We start from the raw sequence: 17,888 nt of genomic DNA on the forward strand, positions 1-17,888 counted from the left end.
AATTAAGTCGAGAGGATTCGGTCAGCTCTGAACCGGAGGCCGACAAATATGAGTCAGTGGGCTGCCACTTGGACGCACATTTGTCTCTGCATGTAACCAAAACGCTCGCATGATTTACATTTGCAGTCATAACCGTCCCACTTTTGCATCCTAATTATCAATTTCTCTCTTCTTTTTTTCTTTTTCTTTTCACATGAGGTAAAAAATAAATATTTGTTCAAATAGACAAAGTGTATCTATTGGCTAAAGAGTAAAGACCAAATTTACCCGCTTCACTCTTCATTTTAATCTTGCTGTACATTTCATGTTTTCCACATATTTTTCCGCTCAATATGTAATTGACTTGTTGGCATAAAATTTTGGGGCTTGTTTGGTATAATATTAAAAAAAATTCATAATTTAAAAAAAAATATTTCTTAAGAACAATTTGCTTTACATTCAAAAATTTGTTTGGTATGAAATTCAAAATGATTTTTAAAATTTAGTAATTAAAAAGATAAAGACAATCTACAGCAACTCCCCGTTGATTTGAGAGATCTAAAGAGAGGGTCACAGGAAAAGTAGAAGAGAAAGAAAGAGGAAAGAGAGATAAGGGTAGAGAGAGGAGAGAGAAATAGGAGAGAGATTCGAAGGGGGGGGAGAGATGATCAAATCAGAAAGGAGAGAGATGATCATAAGTGAAGTGAAGAGAGAAATTAGTGGGTTTAGAGTTTAAAAAACTCTAAAATCTCACTTTTTGTGTTTTCTAGAAATATGCTCATTTTTAAGTTAGTTTTGAGTTCAATTCTTAAAATCCAAACAAATATTCAAAGTTTAAGTGTTATTGAGTCAAAAAGTTGAATTAAAGTAGAATACCAAATATGTTCTTAAAATTCAGATCTTTACTTTGTTTTGCTAATGAGTTAGAAGTTGAGTAGTTTTAAGTCATAGTTTGTCATGTTACATTGTTGATTATAAATAAGTGTTGCATAAGTGGAAGAAATATATATTTAAATATGTAACATTTATTATTCAGTTGATCACATAACATGTTAAATTGTGCGATAACTCAAAAGAATTTTGATAAAAATTGTCCAGAGCTACACAAATCATTCAAATCTATGATAGCTAGACTACCACAATGCAACCATATCCAAAACACAATTCATGTTGTGGAACACTTTTTATAAGTATTTGTTAAAATATAAAAGGAAACTATCTATATCATGGGAAATGACTTCTACACCTCCCTTTCTCTCTTAGCCCTTTTTTATTTTTCTAAGAATTAGATTGAATAAATCAAAGAAGAATTAAATGCAGAATGAGAAAACTAAAGTGTGAAAATCACTACCTATATCAGTAGTGCCACCATTCTCACACCCATCAAATTTTAAAGAAATGCTACTCCTCTTATCACTTTCCTTTATTTTGTTCAATACTTGAACAGTTTTTTTCATAGAATAACAAGGCTTTGGTAGAAGAATAGTTTCCCGGAAATAGATTTTGCATGTAGGATAATATTGCTGTTTCTTTGGTGTGGATTAATAGATATTGAACATTGTACATTAGGTATTCTTTCGGGTGGATTAATCTATGTTGGTGATACAATGAACCAAGTTTACTCCTCAAAATCACAAACTAAACACACACAAATTAATATATTGTTTTGTTGGCTGCATAAAAATGCAGGATTTTTCTTCCCCCAGTCTCCTCATATTTGAACGCTAACAATTAATACTAGGACTAGGACTTTCCAATTATACTTGGAGAGAAATACCATTTCATAATAGTGTGACATCCTGCAACCCAAGGGAAACTTAAAATGAAAATTGGGCAACAAAGAAATGAAACCCTATTTGGTTTTTGGTTCCGATATAATTGAGAAAAATAGAAAGTTTAGAAACAAACCATAACACCCCAAAAACATGAAAACATCCACTCACAAAAATAAAACTTGTGGGCATACTTTAAGCCCATAAACACCACCAGCGTATCGTACCATGTTAGGATTTGTTATGTATATTTCTGTCTGTTTCAGCAAACTCACGCATAGTTATAGTTTTTCATGCGCGCGTTCGTGTTTGTATGTTTTTGCTTTATGATTTTTGAGAGGAGGTGAGATTGTAGCTGTTGTGCCTCGAACAGATCATCAATCCAACCCCAATCCCATTGTCCAAATCGAACAAGAACCCTCTTCGAATACTCCAAAATTTCTATCCACTCTGTTTTTTGTGTTTTCCGTCTGTTTTTTTCTCGGCCACCAAACACGTCCTAATAGCTATCATCATTCACCAACACAGAGTCAGGAAACCCCGTACTAGGTTTTGTTTGCGCGCTCAATTTCTTGGTGATATGATTCCTGTTTCTTGATTTTTCTGGTCAAGAATATTGAAGGTGACATGCACCAGGTGTACGTGAGTTGCAGAATAGTTAAAGAAAGAGAGTAGAACTGCACTGGTTTGTGTTCGTTGACATGAGTGGTCAGGTGGTCAAGAGAAACAGAAGGGAGATCGAAGCATGCGTGACATGTCCACTCTGCGAGAAGCACTACTGCGAGGCCACTACCATATGTGAATGCCTTCATACATGTCAGTACCCTCTCTCTCCCTCCTCATGTTTCATCCAATATTATGTTTTTTTTTAATCGGATTTCATGTTTCTTTCTTGAAGTTCTTCCTTTCCTCGATATGAGTTCTTTGTTACGTTTTCGTGATCAGGGTTTTTATTCAATTTGCGTTTTGGTTCTAAGTTTTTTTTGAAGAAACTGTAATTAGCACTTCAAAAATATCATTATGCGTTATATCTTATAAAAACATAAGAGGAAACTTGCATGTCTATAAGTTCATGATGAGCATTTTGGAGTGTCAATAACAACTCCCTTTTGGAATATGTCAATCTACTAATCATTGTTTGCTATTTCCTTGCATATGTGTAATGAACGACTTGGACTTCATGGTTGCATGGTCTATAAATTTATGTAGTGTTAATATCTTGGTCACGTTTCACTATTCTGTACTGGACAAGACAAGACCTAATAGCAAAGAGTTGCGGCTAAGTTTTTCGAATTTACTTGGCAATTATATTTCCAAAGAAGCACTATCTCTATTTTTCATCACATATTAGACACCAGTTATTTCTTATGTTTCACTGGAACATTGTTTGGTAATCCATATTTTTTGTTATCTTTCTTCGCTCATTCGTCCCATACCGTCTTAATTTCTGTCTAAATTCATCTGAATAATATGGTTATTTGAATCATATGGAGTAAGCTGCATTATGTGTTTTATTTACCTCAGTCTCTCGTATAATCATCTGAGCTGCATATTGATTGTTCTTCTATCAATCAAATATGTGACTTGTCTCTTTTGGTTTCGAGAACAGTTTGCAAGAAGTGCATATACTCAAAGATAGTAGACGAAGAGTTGGACTGCTGTCCAAAATGCAATACTTATTTAGGGGTTGCTCCATTGGAAAAACTCAGGTATTTGAATTTGGTCATCAATAGTAGTCCTATGTTTATAAATGTTTAAACATCGGTTACTCATTCATGGTCTAATTTTATAGCATGCTAGAAGAATGGTTATACTGTAAATTGGATTATTGATCGCGTACTTTGTTACCAAAAAAAGAAAGATTTGATGCACAGACTGTTTAATTAGTAGTACAGGCCCTGGACACTGGATAAATTGAAAAGCGTACAGTTTAACTACTATAATTTTGCGTAGAACCAATTGTTCAGACCAACTGCTGTGCTGGGAAGGTATTGTGTATTCAGCAAGGGACAGATGCAAAGTGTAGTTTTCTTTTTATTTACACTTCCACTTTTCATTACATTCAACGTTTAGTTACCATTTTTTGAAATTTCTTGATGAGCAAACATACAGTGGCAAGCAGGTTCACATTTGACGAGGGTTTCCTAGATTGCTGATATGGAAAGGTTACTTTTAATATCTGTGTTTGTTTTACGTTAATCTTTTTGTTTCCTTGTCTGCAGGGCAGACCCCCTTTGGGATAGTATAACAGGCAAGATCTTCCGTCCTGACACAGAAAAAGTCAATGCACCTGCTGACCACAATGTGCAAGATACAACGGCGGAGCCCCTTCCTTCCGAAACAAAAATGGTTAAGGCACTTGCAGACCTCAATGTGCAAGATATAACAGAAGAGCTGCTTCCTTTCGAAAGTAGAAAGTCCAAGGCACCTGCAGATGACATTGCGCAAGATATAGAGGTAGACCCACTACCGTCCGAAAGGAAAAAGGTTAAGGCACCTGCTGTGTCTTCAGCTCCAATCCCAGCTAAAAGAAAAGAGAAATATCTCTCTTCATTGGTGATAAATTCACCTCAAGTATCAGGCGGACCTGAGATGAGTGGACGAAGAAGGTATCCTACACGAAGGAGAGTTCCTCTACGAGAGTATCCTTCATTTCAGGAGCCTGAAAAGAAAGAGGAAGATTTCCATGAGAGACTTAAGTCACCTCAGACACTAAAAAAAGATGCACTATATACCAGACAGGTAAAAGAGGAAGAACAATAGTCGGTTCAATGCATTTGCTTCTCCATTTTTATCCTCTCAAACATGTTGAGTTATGTTGATGCAGAACTCTACTGAGGGATCATTGAAGCAGCACATGCTTAACATGGATGTGGAGGACAATTCTCAACCAGAAGATGTGAGACCTGAGATCTGGAAACCATTAGACAGCCTGGTTGAAGCGGCAAGAAAATCAAGTTCTGATAAGATTAATCTGCTACTGCAACTTCCTGTTTCCGAACCAATGTTGCCTGATGCGCTCAACAACGACGCACGTGAGGTGAAGCCCATTATGGAATATGGTAACAAATCCAAAGTCGGTGGAAGTATGAATCAATCTAATCCTGCTCCATCGGGTTCAGGGAGTTTTAGGAAACCACAACGTGGCCGCAAAAGAAAACTAGCTGTACCTGAGGGACTCAATATTCCAGCACAATCTTTGGTTGATGCAAATAATAAATGTGACAGAATATTACGCCCGATTTGGTTCTCGTTGTTTGCTTCCAATCACCAGTGAGATTTTGTTTCCTTAGCATAAACCAATAACTGATTTTGGTTGTTTTTTCCCTCTTCATGTATTGAGTTTAACACTTTTGAATTGATTGTTGCAGGGAAGGCTTTCCACCATTGCCGCAGTTACCTTCATTTTACTTGAGAGTCAAGTAAGTTTCATTAACCTCATGCCCTTCTATTTTCTTGCATTTACTGTTTTTGCTGATCCCTCACCATTTTGGTTGTCGGAATGGAAGTCTTGTTGTTTAATTGTATCTTTCCCTGCACCATGAATTTTTCAGTCTCGATGTAAAGTTCATGGCAATAGATCATATCTTACAAGCAATTTGATTTTTCGCTCGTGATTCATGATATGCTCAACTCAATATCTAAGAGGCTTCCTATGGTGTTTAGATAACATGAAGATACTGCTCTGGTATCCCAAAAAATGAAATTTGTTTCTACTGCAATCTTTTGTTACTGCAATTCTGCAACATATGATATGCATTCATGAAGCTTTTTAGGCTTTTACAAAATATATCATTTTCCAGATGCCACATGTTTTCGAAGGACAAAAGAAATATCCTTTCCATTTTTAGTTGTTACACAACTGTACTGGCTTTCCATGGATCGTTGTTTAGGAACATTTTTCAGACTTGTTTGAAGAATGCATGTGCCCTTCTTTTTTCTCATGCCCCCTTTTCTTGGAGAACACTCAGGTATTATACATGGCAGGAGTATACAAAATTAATCCTGTGGGACTGAACTGACCATTAGATGAAAATGCTCTCTTACCATTTTCCGGCATTGTCTAGTGTACTTTTTTTCGTGTAATATCTTGTAGGGCAGACACTAAATTCGGTTTTGTTTCTCGAAATTCTCTAGGGATGGTAGCATACCTGCTTCTTTCATAAAAAAGTATCTGGTGAAAAAGCTGAATCTTACCAGCGAGGATGAGGTAACATCATCTTTGTCCCTTTTCAGTTACTACTTTTTGTGCATGTATGAAACTTAGAACTTAGATGGCGAAGAAAAGGAGAGGAGAAGCGTTTTTCTTATATCGAAAATGAAGATACATTGTCCTGCAACAAAACCAAATTTATCCGTTTTATTTCTCGAAAAGAAAAGAAAAGAAGTGAATCAGAGATATTCGATTTGTCCATCACTGCATACTGTTCACTTGAGATTTTGGGTAATTTGCGTTGGTGATAATCTGCCTTGGTACATATACTTGTGGCGAGCAGGAGAAAGCACTAAATTCGTGAATTGTTTATATCTGATAGTGACATTTGAAACTAAACTTGATGATAAACATGCGAAAACTCAGTTGATTTGAACACTAAGCACAAACACGATTTATCTGTGCAGACCAGCAAAATTATTATGCTAAACAGACTTTTTAAATTCATGAAGTGTGCCTAAATTTGATACTGAGTTTCACATGATGCCTAATGCAGGTGGAGGTCACATTGCACGGTAACCCAATAGTTCCGACATTGCAGCTGCATAACTTAGTCGACTTGTGGTTACAGACAACACCGGCTTCACAAAGCATTCAGATCTCCATAGGAAGCTCTGCAAAGGAATACGTGATGCCCCTCATGTATGGTCGAAAAATGCTGCCTCGGTAGCTTTAGCTATTCCTGTAGTCACAATTCTGTGAAAGTGATCAGTCCAGGCAACGGCAGTCTGAGCTGCCTTCACCGTGTTGTTCTCCGCATGAAAATTCATTTGTTCTTTCTTTTCATCCCTGCGTGCATATACTTGCTTTGCTTGCAGTGTGGTGTTCCCGGTACTTCTTACTCTAAGCAGGTTTTCGAGTTATACTTGAACAGGATCCGTTCTTTAGGATCGTAACTCTGTATCATGGTTTCTAAGTTTTTGTAGAATTCTCTCGTTGAAAAACAATAGATTTTCAAAACAGATGAAGCTGGTTTAAATTATAACTCTTGGCGCAATATCGGTTAATAGGAATATACCTAAAACAATTCTTTTCCTCCTTTCTGATAATTTCAGAAGGGCTTAAATGTTAACTGGAATCTTACATCTACTTTGAACGAGCAGATAATGCGAATGGCGGACATTTGGGAATACGAATGTGAATATTCCGTAAATGTTAAAAACTGGGGAGCCCCAGTGCCCATGGACAAACTGATGAATGGTTTTTTCTCAATTTTCACCACTAATGAAAAGGAGCTAGCATCGTACATGATTACCCAGAAAATTGCAGTACACAACTTGCATGCGTTTACAATGCATGAACCGATACAGCTACCTACTCTGTACCCATTTGTTCCACATTTACCATGAGAAAGCACTGATGTATACAAGTTTCTCCGTTAGAAGCTGAACAAGTAGAGTGCGTGAACAATTGCAGACTTCAGAAGCAAGGCGCAGCATCTCAAACTGGATCTGCCGGATGAAGAATGAAGAAATGCCACCACCTGCAATGCATACATTGAAAATATACATAAAAATGAGCGAGAATGCATTAGCTCAATCGCCACTCATGGGAACACTTGACCTAAAATGTTGAAACAAGAAATACGGTAAGCATAACATGTCAACAGATCAAATTAACAAAATAGACTTGGGGGCCAATACTGGAAGGTCATATTACAACCCTTCCTGACTAACAGCCAAAACTAAGATGATTATAAATTCTTTCAAAATTCCATACCTGCGATTGTGTTTTCTTCACTCACTGCAAAATCAGATATAACCGGCGTATGACAGGATACATCCAATGGCACCAGTTTGAGAACTACGATTAACAATAAACAACTCAAGAAACAACAATAAGTGATTGCTAGTGATTACAATCATTTTTTTTTCCAGAATGTGAAGTAGGTACCAAACTCTTACATATCCTGGAAACAAATTCAACCGTAATAACTAGCAATCAAGCAGCAGCAAATGATCAACCTAGGACATTTCCAAGCCAGACGTGTATTTATCCAAAGCATTCATATATGCAAAAAATGCATGTTTTGGGTAAAAAGCACTCGGCTCAATTCAATCCTGATAGAGAATTAATTCATCGATTAATTTTATCTCATATCCCTAAAATTCAATGGATTAGTCTTTAATATCATATCTAAGGCTTCAAAATCAAGACTAAATAACTTTAGCATGAATATGAAACGACATATACATGATGAAAGTACACAGTACAAATTTCATACGCCAAGTAATTCATACGAATACAGAGGAATTGAGCTGCAAAATTACCACAGAACACAAGGCGCTCATCCTCCCAGCTTATCCCGTTTAGCCCACGAGCACATTCACTTCTTCTCCTGCGCAATGTACTCCCGAATTCTCTTTGCTTTCTCTGTCATTTCCGCAAGTGCCTCCTCCGTCTCACCAATGATCTGTTTTGGCAAATGCCTCTCCAAAAACCCAAACCACTCCCCGAGCGTCATCTTCTCCAAGTCACAGCTCACATTAACACCCGAACCACTCCCACTTCCATTGTCGCCCTTAATGCGATTCCCGCTTCCATTTTCAACCTTTTCGCCATTCCCACTTCCACTTTCACCTTTTCCACCACTCTCTTCTCCAACGCTGAACTCTCTATCCGCCTCCTCATGTCTCTCTTCCTCCAATTTCACCGCTTTTGAAGCTTCATTGTCAAGTTTATCGCACACCGGTTGCTCTTTTGGTACATTCTTCCCCCTCCTTGCACCACCACGTGTCCTTTTCGGCAATCCTTCAGCGTCTACACAAGAGCTCTCTGCAATCTTCCCCAATTCCTCATTCTTCGTGATCCGAGTTTGCCTCACACTCACTTGCCGTGTCAATTTTTCCTCCACAGGCTTCTCCTCCGCAACCTCACTCTTCAAAACCCTAGCTTTGGGCGGTCGACCCCTCCTCTGATTCCCCTTGACCTCAATTTCCTCGACACGCCTCGGGTTCCGTCTCAGCCGGCTCTCTTCGTAGCCATCGATCTTAACCTCAATGGAAGTGCACTCGCCGATTTTGATTTCGTCGCCGTGGCTGAGATCCAGCGGCGTGTTTGGGGGGACATTGGTGCCATTCAAAAGGGTTCCGTTTGAGGAGTCAAGATCTCGGAGCACCCATTTGCCCGATTCGGACTCGATGGAGAGGTGCTTGGAAGAAATGCCGGAGTCTTTGATCGGGATATTGTTGCAGCGGCCGTCGCGGCCAATTCGGACCTTGGATCCGGGTCGGAAGTGCCGGGTGTCGCCGTTCCAATTATGAAACCCCGGGCCTCGGAGCATTTTCAGGTTGAGAGCTAAGGGCTCCATTGTTTCTCTGAGTCTGACAGAAGAAAGGAGGGAAATTGTAGAAACTATTTGAAATGCTTTTCCGTTTTCAGAGTAAATACTAGCCTCTTGCCACACTTTTTTATTTTATTATTTTTTTTGTTTGATAAAATGTATGTATTGTTTTTATATTTTCCTTGTTATTAATTTTTAGTACATGGGTTTTTTTTATGAATTCATTTTTTTTAAATTTTAATAGGAAAATAGCAATTTGGATATTATGAAAACTTCATATTTTTGCTTTCTTCCTTTATATTTACTAACTTCTCTACACGTGCTCACGCTCATGCGAGAGGCATTTTTACATAACGGGTGCTACGCTCTCCAAAGATGTGTTGCTTTAGATATTCTTAAGTGATTATTTTGTAGATTGTATGTTTGCATACATCATAACAATTTTTATTATTATTTTTTTTTCAATAATTTCCTTATGATTTTTTTTCTCTACAGTTGTGTTACAATGATTATTATAACCATGTTTTATAATTAATGCACATACAAACCTTAATTTTCTCTAATCACGGGTGTCATACACCACACAGTTTTAAAACACATTAGTGGGGTAATTTCTTTGGTGGGATAAAGAACCACTATCAGGTTTTCTTTATCATGGACTATTAAACATTTGTCATATTTTTTTTTTTTTACTTTGCATAAAGTAATGATTTATATGTTATTCATGCAATCGTCAATCAATATGGAATTTTAGATGCAACTTCCTAGCTAAGGTCCATGAACAATAGTATGTAAACATAAACAGATGATCCACATAGTAAACTGAAAACGAAAATTGGTTTCCTTCCGATCATTCATCTCTAAAAACGAAATTTGGCACATGGGTAGTTATAGTTGAACCTCCCACTAAGCTGAGATGAGATCGTGGGATTCCTACGAAGCAAACTGCTAATTGGTTTGTGCTTATTCTTTGTAGTCTTTAAAAGTTCAACACATAGTCGTTGAAGGTTCAACACGTAACCCCCCCCCCCCCCAAAGCCTCTCTTTTTTTTAGTTTTCCGTTTTCTTTTTCGAATTTTTATTTTATCCTTTTTCAATTGGTTTCTCACTACAGAAATAGTTTGAGCACACTTATCTAGATATTTATTTTTTAATACAATTTTTTGTTTAGTTATGGTTTTTTCCTAATCTCTCACACAATTTTTTACTATTTTCCTTTAAAACAACAACGAAGATAAATGGGAAAACATAAACTATTCCAAAAATCTGAAAATATGACATGTAATTTCATTTCTAAATTCATGATGATAACATTTAATGTCCTTAAATCAAAATTTCCAGATTCATAAGTTTTCAGTCAAAGTTATAGGCTAGCTAGAAATGAACTCCTAATATATGAAGCAAAGCAAAATATGGACAATATATACATATGTAAACATAGCGTCTACATGTGAAATCAAAGCCATGCTTACCATCCATTTGCTTGCACTTGATGCTTTAGATTTTCATGGTTAATCTGCAAGCAATGATGATAAAATAAGAATTCTAATTGATTAAGATGGGAATAATGCACTATAATGCACAATCCTAAATATAAAGGTTGTAAGCAATTTAACCTAAATACCTTCAATTTTGACAATTTTCCCATAGCAATACTTTTACTCCAGTTACTTTTAGAATACTGAAAGATAAATAGTAAGAAATGTTACCTTAAGCTTGTACTTTAACGTTTGTACTCTGAGACGGGTGTGATGTTTGTAAAATTGATAAACATGCAATTTTATTTCTATTTGAAAGTTGAATGCAATTTGAATTTATAGTATACTTCTGTATGGAAATAAGAGAAGAGTTACCGTATTTAGAAATGTTGTTTGGCCACTATTAATCTTTTTCCTGCACCCATAAATTGTTTTTTTTTTAATTTTTTAATTTGAGTTAATTAATTTGTAGAATTTTTTTTAATTTTATAATTTGTGGTAATTAATTTGTAAAATAGAGAATGCCATTAAAATAAATAGGTAAGAAATGGTGTTGTACGTAATTTGTTGGACTTTATTCCAAATACTTATTATGTGAGGAGTTGTTGAAGGCTTTAATTATTCTACAGCTACAGCCTTTTTCATGCGCTACTTATATATTAAAGGTATATATAATGTTAGATTTCTTGGAAAAAATTTAATAAAGAATTTAGAATACATACTGCTCATGCTTCTTTTTCCAACCAGGTGTAAAAATAGAGATACGTTCATTTGGAATCTTATCAATAAGTCCTTCTTCATTTTTTGTGGGTATTCTTGTAAATATCTTGAGAATGAAAACAAATAATTTTTTTTAAATACTTTTTAAACTTTCTTTTGTAAAATCCACGTGGCATCATATCATTGGAGTGGTAAGGTTTAAACGAGTGCCACATCAAGAGAGGTAAGGTTACACGTGTGCCACATCAGCATACTAATAGAAAAATTGACATAATTGAACAGGAAGGGTGACATTAATGTTCGGTAGTAAATTTCAGGAATGACATTAATTGGTTTTCTAATTCAATAACTATTTTGATGGGGTAGATCAATTTCAAAGACTATTTGTGATAAAAATAGTCCTTTTGGTTTATTTCTAATTTTGACTCAAGTACATATAGCAGATCGTCTGAACTTGTTTCCTACAAAATACACTTACAATACGTATGAAAACGAAAAGGAATCACCACAGCATACATAAACGATTACTACAAAAATTTGCAGTTAAACTTTCACAATTTGCAAGGTTCCAATGTATACCACGATGGCACCGTCCGACAATGCGACCCATGATTTACCATGAGAAAACAATGGTATATACAACCCCAAAAATGTGATCTGAATCGGGAAGAAGTGCCGAACATCAACTACGGTGGTGGATACACAATTTCAGACTTCCGAAGGAAGAACGACATCACAACTGGATCTGTTGGTTAGAGGTTGACCCCCATCGGAGGCTTGTCTGAGACACAGGTACCTGATCGAAGAACAAAGAAATGCTACCATCTGCATTGCATACATGGGAAATACATATAAACAAGCAAAAATGCATTAGCACCATCTCCAGTTCATGGGGAGCCAATACTTGACATAAAACGTTCAAACAAGAACTGCTGTTACATATAACGTCACAACGTCATATGCACAAAATAGACTCGGGTCAATATCAGAACAGAAAAAAATGCAAGTTTGGGTAAAAATCATACAGCTCAATTCAATCCTGACAACTCTTGATAGAGGATTTTCATATTTATAATCATGTCACGGTCCCACGTATGTGTGATACAGCATACGGCATAGACAAATTAATTCCCAAGTGCTGCAATGTTACTCTATTTGGTAAATGGCTACCACAACACACCAAAGGAAAGGAAATTATGCAAGATACATTTCCCCGAGACAGAAAGGACTCAAAAGGTCGTACCCAGTGCACAAGGCTCCCGCTTTACGCAGGGTCTGGGAGAGGTGAATGTCGGCTAGCCTTACCCCCATTTATGGACCGCCAAATGTTCACATGATTAGGAACTTCAATGCTATGTAGCAAACCAAGATTTGAACTAAGGACATGCAAAGAGTTATAAGGGGTACATACTACATAGTGGGTAAAATAACCTAATCTTCAAATAGGGCCCATTCTTTTAAAAGACACTGTTGACAGAAACGTAAATGTTTGCCAATTATTCATAGGTAAATGTTTGTCAATTATTCATACATAAAATTTTCCAACTATGGGTATATATTCAACTTAAATAAACAAAGTTCCGAATGTTTTGATGCAATCAGAAAAGTATAAAGTTGCATGAAAAGGCTGCATAAGTACGACGAAGAACATGTTTACATATTCTGTACACGATTTATATGCCAGTGACACACATATCAGCATTGCAGTATGAATGCGGTATAAGGTATCATCGTGCCACACATTATGCCTAGCAAAAATGTTAATTGGATTACTAACGCAACTGCAACAATGCAATTTTCTGCAACTGGGAATGCATGAATGGAGGCAAATCACATTTGATACAGTCAATCAAGAATTACCATAAGCACGAAATTAAATTCCAAAAACAGATGAATAGCGCAAATAACAATGAAGTAATCAAATTGAAGGATATAAATTAAAGCCCTATACTTCCCTCTTGTAAGCAATTAAAACCCAAAATTCCAACCAAAACCCAACAAAATTTCAAAATTGAATTTCAACAAAGCCTAGAAGAAAAAGGGAAACCAAAATCCAACCCACCTTATAAAATTTGGAGAGAAACAGTCACATAATGGTGTAATTCCCACTTGGGTCAGCATCATCCGAGAGCAGAGCCCCATACGGCGATTCCTGATCGTCCATAACAAGATCCTCCGTCCCCCTAAACACCGCATGCAGCCCAATCAAAACGACCCCAATCACCCCCGAAACGACGACGTTGACCCACACGTGAGTCAGGACCAGAGCCACAACCGTCACCACCGCAAGAACAACCATCACGACTCGGTCCGGGACCACAAACCCGAACACCTCGAGGGGCTGGTCACGCGAGAAGTAGAGCACGAGCCAGGCGGCGAAGACGATCAAGAAGACGATGATGGAGAATGGGTGGTAGAGGAGGCTGAGGAAGAGCACGATCAGGGCGATCAGGGCGTAGTTGGAGCGGAAGTGGGTCAAGTTCTGGGCGAGTCGGGTCGTCGCGTCAGATAGACCGGAGGGGAGGCTGAGGGCGGTGGGCTCCAGGAGCTCACCCCATGGCCGAAGCGTGGCCCTTGCCGTTTGTGTCGCTTCCTTGAACTGGGAAACCAATCCAGCGGACATTGCGAGATGGGTTTCTCGAAAGAATTGATTTTTTACGGCGGAGAGTACTGGAAATCGGGCGGAGGAAATCAGAGAGTTGGGGTGTTTGTGTTTCCTTTGGTTTCAATCTCTCCTCTCGCTCGCTGCTAATGGGAAAATGGCCTTCGGTCAACGGAGTTTGACCTCCGCTAGGACTGGATACTGTTAGCCGAGGGTTTATTTATCACAAGACTGAAAGTTGGTTCATATATTTGGGCCAAACTTATTGGGTTGGGCTAATTTCCTCCATATGGGGATTTTTTCCAAAATGTTCAATGGCCGGGGGTTGGACGGACAAACAACAGAGGTTTCAGGCTTGGACAATATCTGGCGTTGGAATCTTTGGTTCTTTTCTTCTAATTTCTTATACGAATTGGTAACCTGACTCGAAATGATACGAAAATAACAAATTTCGGATTAACACATTAACTAATCAGGTCACACGTTCCGAGCGAGTTGGGGAGGCCTATTTACTATTCTATTTAATATACCACATTGCAGATGCTAAGACAACTGGTAAAAGCATCCAATAGGGAGACTAGATGCCTTGACCAACAATGGGATGGGGGTTACCATGCCTTTCGGCTATGACGCAACTACTTTTGACGGTCGACCCAATACCAAATGAATATACCCGTAAAGTAAAAATAAGAGAAAACTAAGATGAAATTAAAAAAAAGGTCTTATACAAGATTAAAAATTGATTTTAGTCCTTAAACTCTATTTAGTGCATATTAAATGTCTTTTTTTTATTTATAATTTTATGGTGTTCATAAATTAAAGGGTTAATATTTGTTTACTATCCTAAAGTTTTTTTGTTTTCAACATTTGATACATGAAATTTTTTTCATCCCAAAGTGGTACCTAAAATTATAATTTTGGGACAGTTTCATACATCCGTTAAGATTGCTATTATGTCAACCGTTAAATAGTGACGTAGCATCCAGGTGAACAGTGACTAGACGCCACGTGACATTATGGGCCCACGTGGATATTAAAAAATTTGAGAAGTTCTTGGCGATTGATAAGAAACTTCAACTCCAATATGTTCTTCATTATAATTTAAACTTGATTATAAAAACAGTAAACACAAAATTAATGAATTTGAAATTTGGAAAGTGATTGAATTATAAATAAAAAAAATTAAGTGATTAAGCTGGAGGAGGTCCAGCTGGGTTGCTGGGTGTGGTGGGTTTGAGTTTCCCTTCGTTGAATGTGGCTTTGGCAGAGACGTAATATGCAATGGTGAACAATCCATGGAAGAAGCATAAGATCCCTATGATGGACAGGGAGAGGGTGAATAGTGGGGCGAATATCGGTCCGGAAGTGGGCAAATTAGGAGAGGGTGAATTGGAATTGGAAGTGGGTAGGAGTCGGGTTCGGATGAGGGGAAGGCCGGGATGAAGATGATGGCTGAGTTGTCGGCGGCGAAGAAGATTCTTGCGGGATTTGGGCGAAGAAGATTCTTGCGGGATTTGGGCGAAGAAGAAGATGACGACGTGGGGATGGGTTGCAGACGTGGGGAGGGTGGGTGCAGAGGAGATAAGGGAGAAGGGAGGGGGTCGAGGGAGGAGGGGGTGAAAGGCCCAGATTTTTTTTTTGTTTCTAATTTTTTAATATCTACATGGGCCCATAATGACATGTGGCGTCCGGTCACTATCCACCTGGACGCCACGTCACTATTTAACGGTTGACTTAACAGCAACCTTAACAGATGTATGAGATTGTCTCAAAATTATGACTTTAGGTATCACTCTGGAATGAAAAAAACTTTATGTACCAAATGTTGAAAACCAAGAAACTTCAAGGTAGAAAACAGAGATTAACCCTAAATTAAATTTTATGAAAATATTATAAATTTTAATTCTCATTATGGTAAGTATCATATATATGAAAATATTTTCGTAAATATTTTTCGGTACACATGTTTTCGTATATTTTCTTATATGCCACTAATTCATTACAATATATTTAGTTATGAACATTTCGGTACACTAGGTTAGTATAATGTGTTTAGGTAATGACATTTCGGTACACTAGTTTATTATAATATATTTAGGGTCTGACATTTTGGTACACTAATTTAGTATCATATATTTAGGTATGGAATTTTTCGGTACACTTATGTTTTTGCATATTTTCTTATGTGCCACTAATTCACTACAATATATTTAGGTACGGACATTTTGGTATACTAATTTACTAAATTATATTATGATACGAACGTTTAAGTATACTATGAAGTAAAATAAATATAATGAATTAATGTGTGTATAATAATAAATAATTTTAATTTTAATGTAATGACATTAAATAAGATATCTATTAAATTTTAAAACAAAAATATAATAAAATTTGAATTAATTACACATTAAAGGACTAAAATCAATATCCAATCTAACACCAGGTTTTTATTGAATTTTAACTTCTTCAAGGATTAAAGTTCAAAAACCCCTAAAAATAAATAAGAAAAACAAAACTTCTCTTATAAAAATAACTACAAAAGCTTTACAGCGTGTACAAAATAATAAAAACTCTTAAATCTCTTGTCTAATACAATCTCAGCTTGTCTAACAATTATCTTGTCAAATAACTCATCTATAAAATAAAAGGTGAGGGGTGAGCAATAACTAATGTTGCCTTGTGATTGAAATATGTAGTATGCAAGTCAAGCGATGCCGTTTTACAAATGCTAGAAAATATACATCATAAATAGATCAAAAGCTTTAACAACAAATAATTTCACATCACATCATCCCTTTATGTGTCCATTGTATTCTTTATCAAAAGTAACTCACCACGTGACCCATAATGGCCATTTCACCTTAATGTCCTTGTGTGCAGTTTACATTTATCCTCAGATTAATGCAACACTAAAGTTCTCATGCTCTTAAACATTTCCAAATAAACCACATATCACCATATATAATAACTCCAAAAGTATTTCCACCAAGCAACAAGCAATAAAACCAAAAACGGATAACGCAGCTAAACTATAAGACAAGTAAGACTCTCCAAACCATACAAGTGCACGGCAAGCCCATGCAAAGGGTTTGGTTAAGATATGTCAGATTCCACCAAGTATACAAATGGAACCTAACCATACATGCCCACCGATTATATCTTCCAAATCGTCTACACTAACGATCTACCCTTCTCCAATTCAACATGCTTGGCTTGAAATAGAGAGATATTTAGAAATTAAATAAAACCCACAATAATTCGTAGTTTTCATTTATTGAAAATAAGAACATTTTGAAATAAACCACTCACCTTGATAATTTGAACTTTGGCAAGACAACCCAACTAACATCTTCACACACTTCAAACCCTAGCTCTCTTTCTTTTCCTAATCTCTCTCCCACCTTAGGAGAACCATATTGCAGGCACTGCATGCTGTCGTTCTTTTGCATGATGTAACCAATGGGGCATGCTCCTATTTATAGGAGATTAGTCAGCTATCAAGGGGGATGTGATCAAATGGTTGGCAAGATACCAGTGACACCTAAGGCGGCAAAGAATTAGATGATCTTCGAATCTACTACGTGGTGGTCAAGTAAATGCATGCAAAAGGTGTCATGCAATATGAAAGAACACCTGCCATATTCCTTTACGCGAAAAGTGCTCATAAGAACCTTAAAACCTCAATGTAAGATATACACGTAGATGTAAACCATTGTGTTGCAGAAGCTTAGAGAGAGAGAGAGGAAGAGTAGAAGAGAGAAGAGAGAGAGAGAGAGAGATATTGCTTCAACATATTATATTTTTCATGACATTGTATGAGATCAGTGGCGAAGCCAGG

At 36.9% G+C, this 17,888-nt stretch overlaps 3 protein-coding genes across 4 annotated transcripts; 1 reads left to right on the forward strand and 2 right to left on the reverse strand.

Annotated features, from left to right (window-relative positions):
• The first annotated feature begins 2,452 nt into the window (after positions 1–2,452).
• Positions 2,453–6,634, forward strand: LOC103453304 (E3 ubiquitin protein ligase DRIP2-like). Its single transcript, XM_008392843.3, has 7 exons — positions 2,453–2,567; positions 3,361–3,460; positions 3,974–4,493; positions 4,579–5,024; positions 5,123–5,173; positions 5,889–5,961; positions 6,461–6,634. The coding sequence occupies exons 1-7, from the start codon at positions 2,453–2,455 to the stop codon at positions 6,632–6,634; spliced, it is 1,479 nt and encodes a 492-aa protein (XP_008391065.3).
• A 452-nt stretch (positions 6,635–7,086) lies between these two features.
• Positions 7,087–9,340, reverse strand: LOC103424082 (FHA domain-containing protein At4g14490-like). Of its 2 annotated transcripts, XM_070811034.1 has the most exons (3): positions 8,235–9,340; positions 7,684–7,767; positions 7,087–7,447 (listed from the first exon to the last, which is right to left on the reverse strand). In XM_070811034.1, the coding sequence occupies exon 1, from the start codon at positions 9,272–9,274 to the stop codon at positions 8,291–8,293; it is 984 nt and encodes a 327-aa protein (XP_070667135.1). In that variant the 5' UTR covers positions 9,275–9,340; the 3' UTR covers positions 7,087–7,447; positions 7,684–7,767; positions 8,235–8,290. The 2 variants fall into 2 exon arrangements, with proteins under 2 accessions (XP_070667135.1, XP_008360378.3); XM_008362156.4 differs by lacking the exon at positions 7,684–7,767 and having other exon boundaries at positions 8,235–9,338.
• A 2,476-nt stretch (positions 9,341–11,816) lies between these two features.
• LOC103430837 (PRA1 family protein D-like) lies at positions 11,817–14,242 on the reverse strand. The gene is made up of 2 exons (XM_008368978.4): positions 13,508–14,242; positions 11,817–12,270 (listed from the first exon to the last, which is right to left on the reverse strand). Exon 1 carries the CDS (start codon positions 14,066–14,068, stop codon positions 13,532–13,534), a length of 537 nt encoding a protein of 178 aa, XP_008367200.1. The 5' UTR covers positions 14,069–14,242; the 3' UTR covers positions 11,817–12,270; positions 13,508–13,531.
• Between the last annotated feature and the right edge of the window lie 3,646 nt (positions 14,243–17,888).

Source organism: Malus domestica, chromosome 13 (assembly GCF_042453785.1).
Source record: "Malus domestica chromosome 13, GDT2T_hap1".
In the NCBI taxonomy this organism is placed as follows: Eukaryota; Viridiplantae; Streptophyta; class Magnoliopsida; order Rosales; family Rosaceae; genus Malus; species Malus domestica.

What these genes read in the sequence shown, in the direction of transcription:
- LOC103453304 (XM_008392843.3), top strand. Translation starts at nt 2,453, where the DNA reads ATGAGTGGTCAGGTGGTCAAGAGAAACAGAAGGGAGATCGAAGCATGC. An exon ending in GCTCCATTGGAAAAACTCAG is followed by an intron (nt 3,461 to 3,973) that starts GTATTTGAATTT and finishes CCTTGTCTGCAG; the next exon opens with GGCAGACCCCCTTTGGGATA. An exon ending in TTGTTTGCTTCCAATCACCA is followed by an intron (nt 5,025 to 5,122) that starts GTGAGATTTTGT and finishes TGATTGTTGCAG; the next exon opens with GGAAGGCTTTCCACCATTGC.
- LOC103424082 (XM_070811034.1), bottom strand. Translation starts at nt 9,274, where the DNA reads ATGGAGCCCTTAGCTCTCAACCTGAAAATGCTCCGAGGCCCGGGGTTT.
- LOC103430837 (XM_008368978.4), bottom strand. Translation starts at nt 14,068, where the DNA reads ATGTCCGCTGGATTGGTTTCCCAGTTCAAGGAAGCGACACAAACGGCA.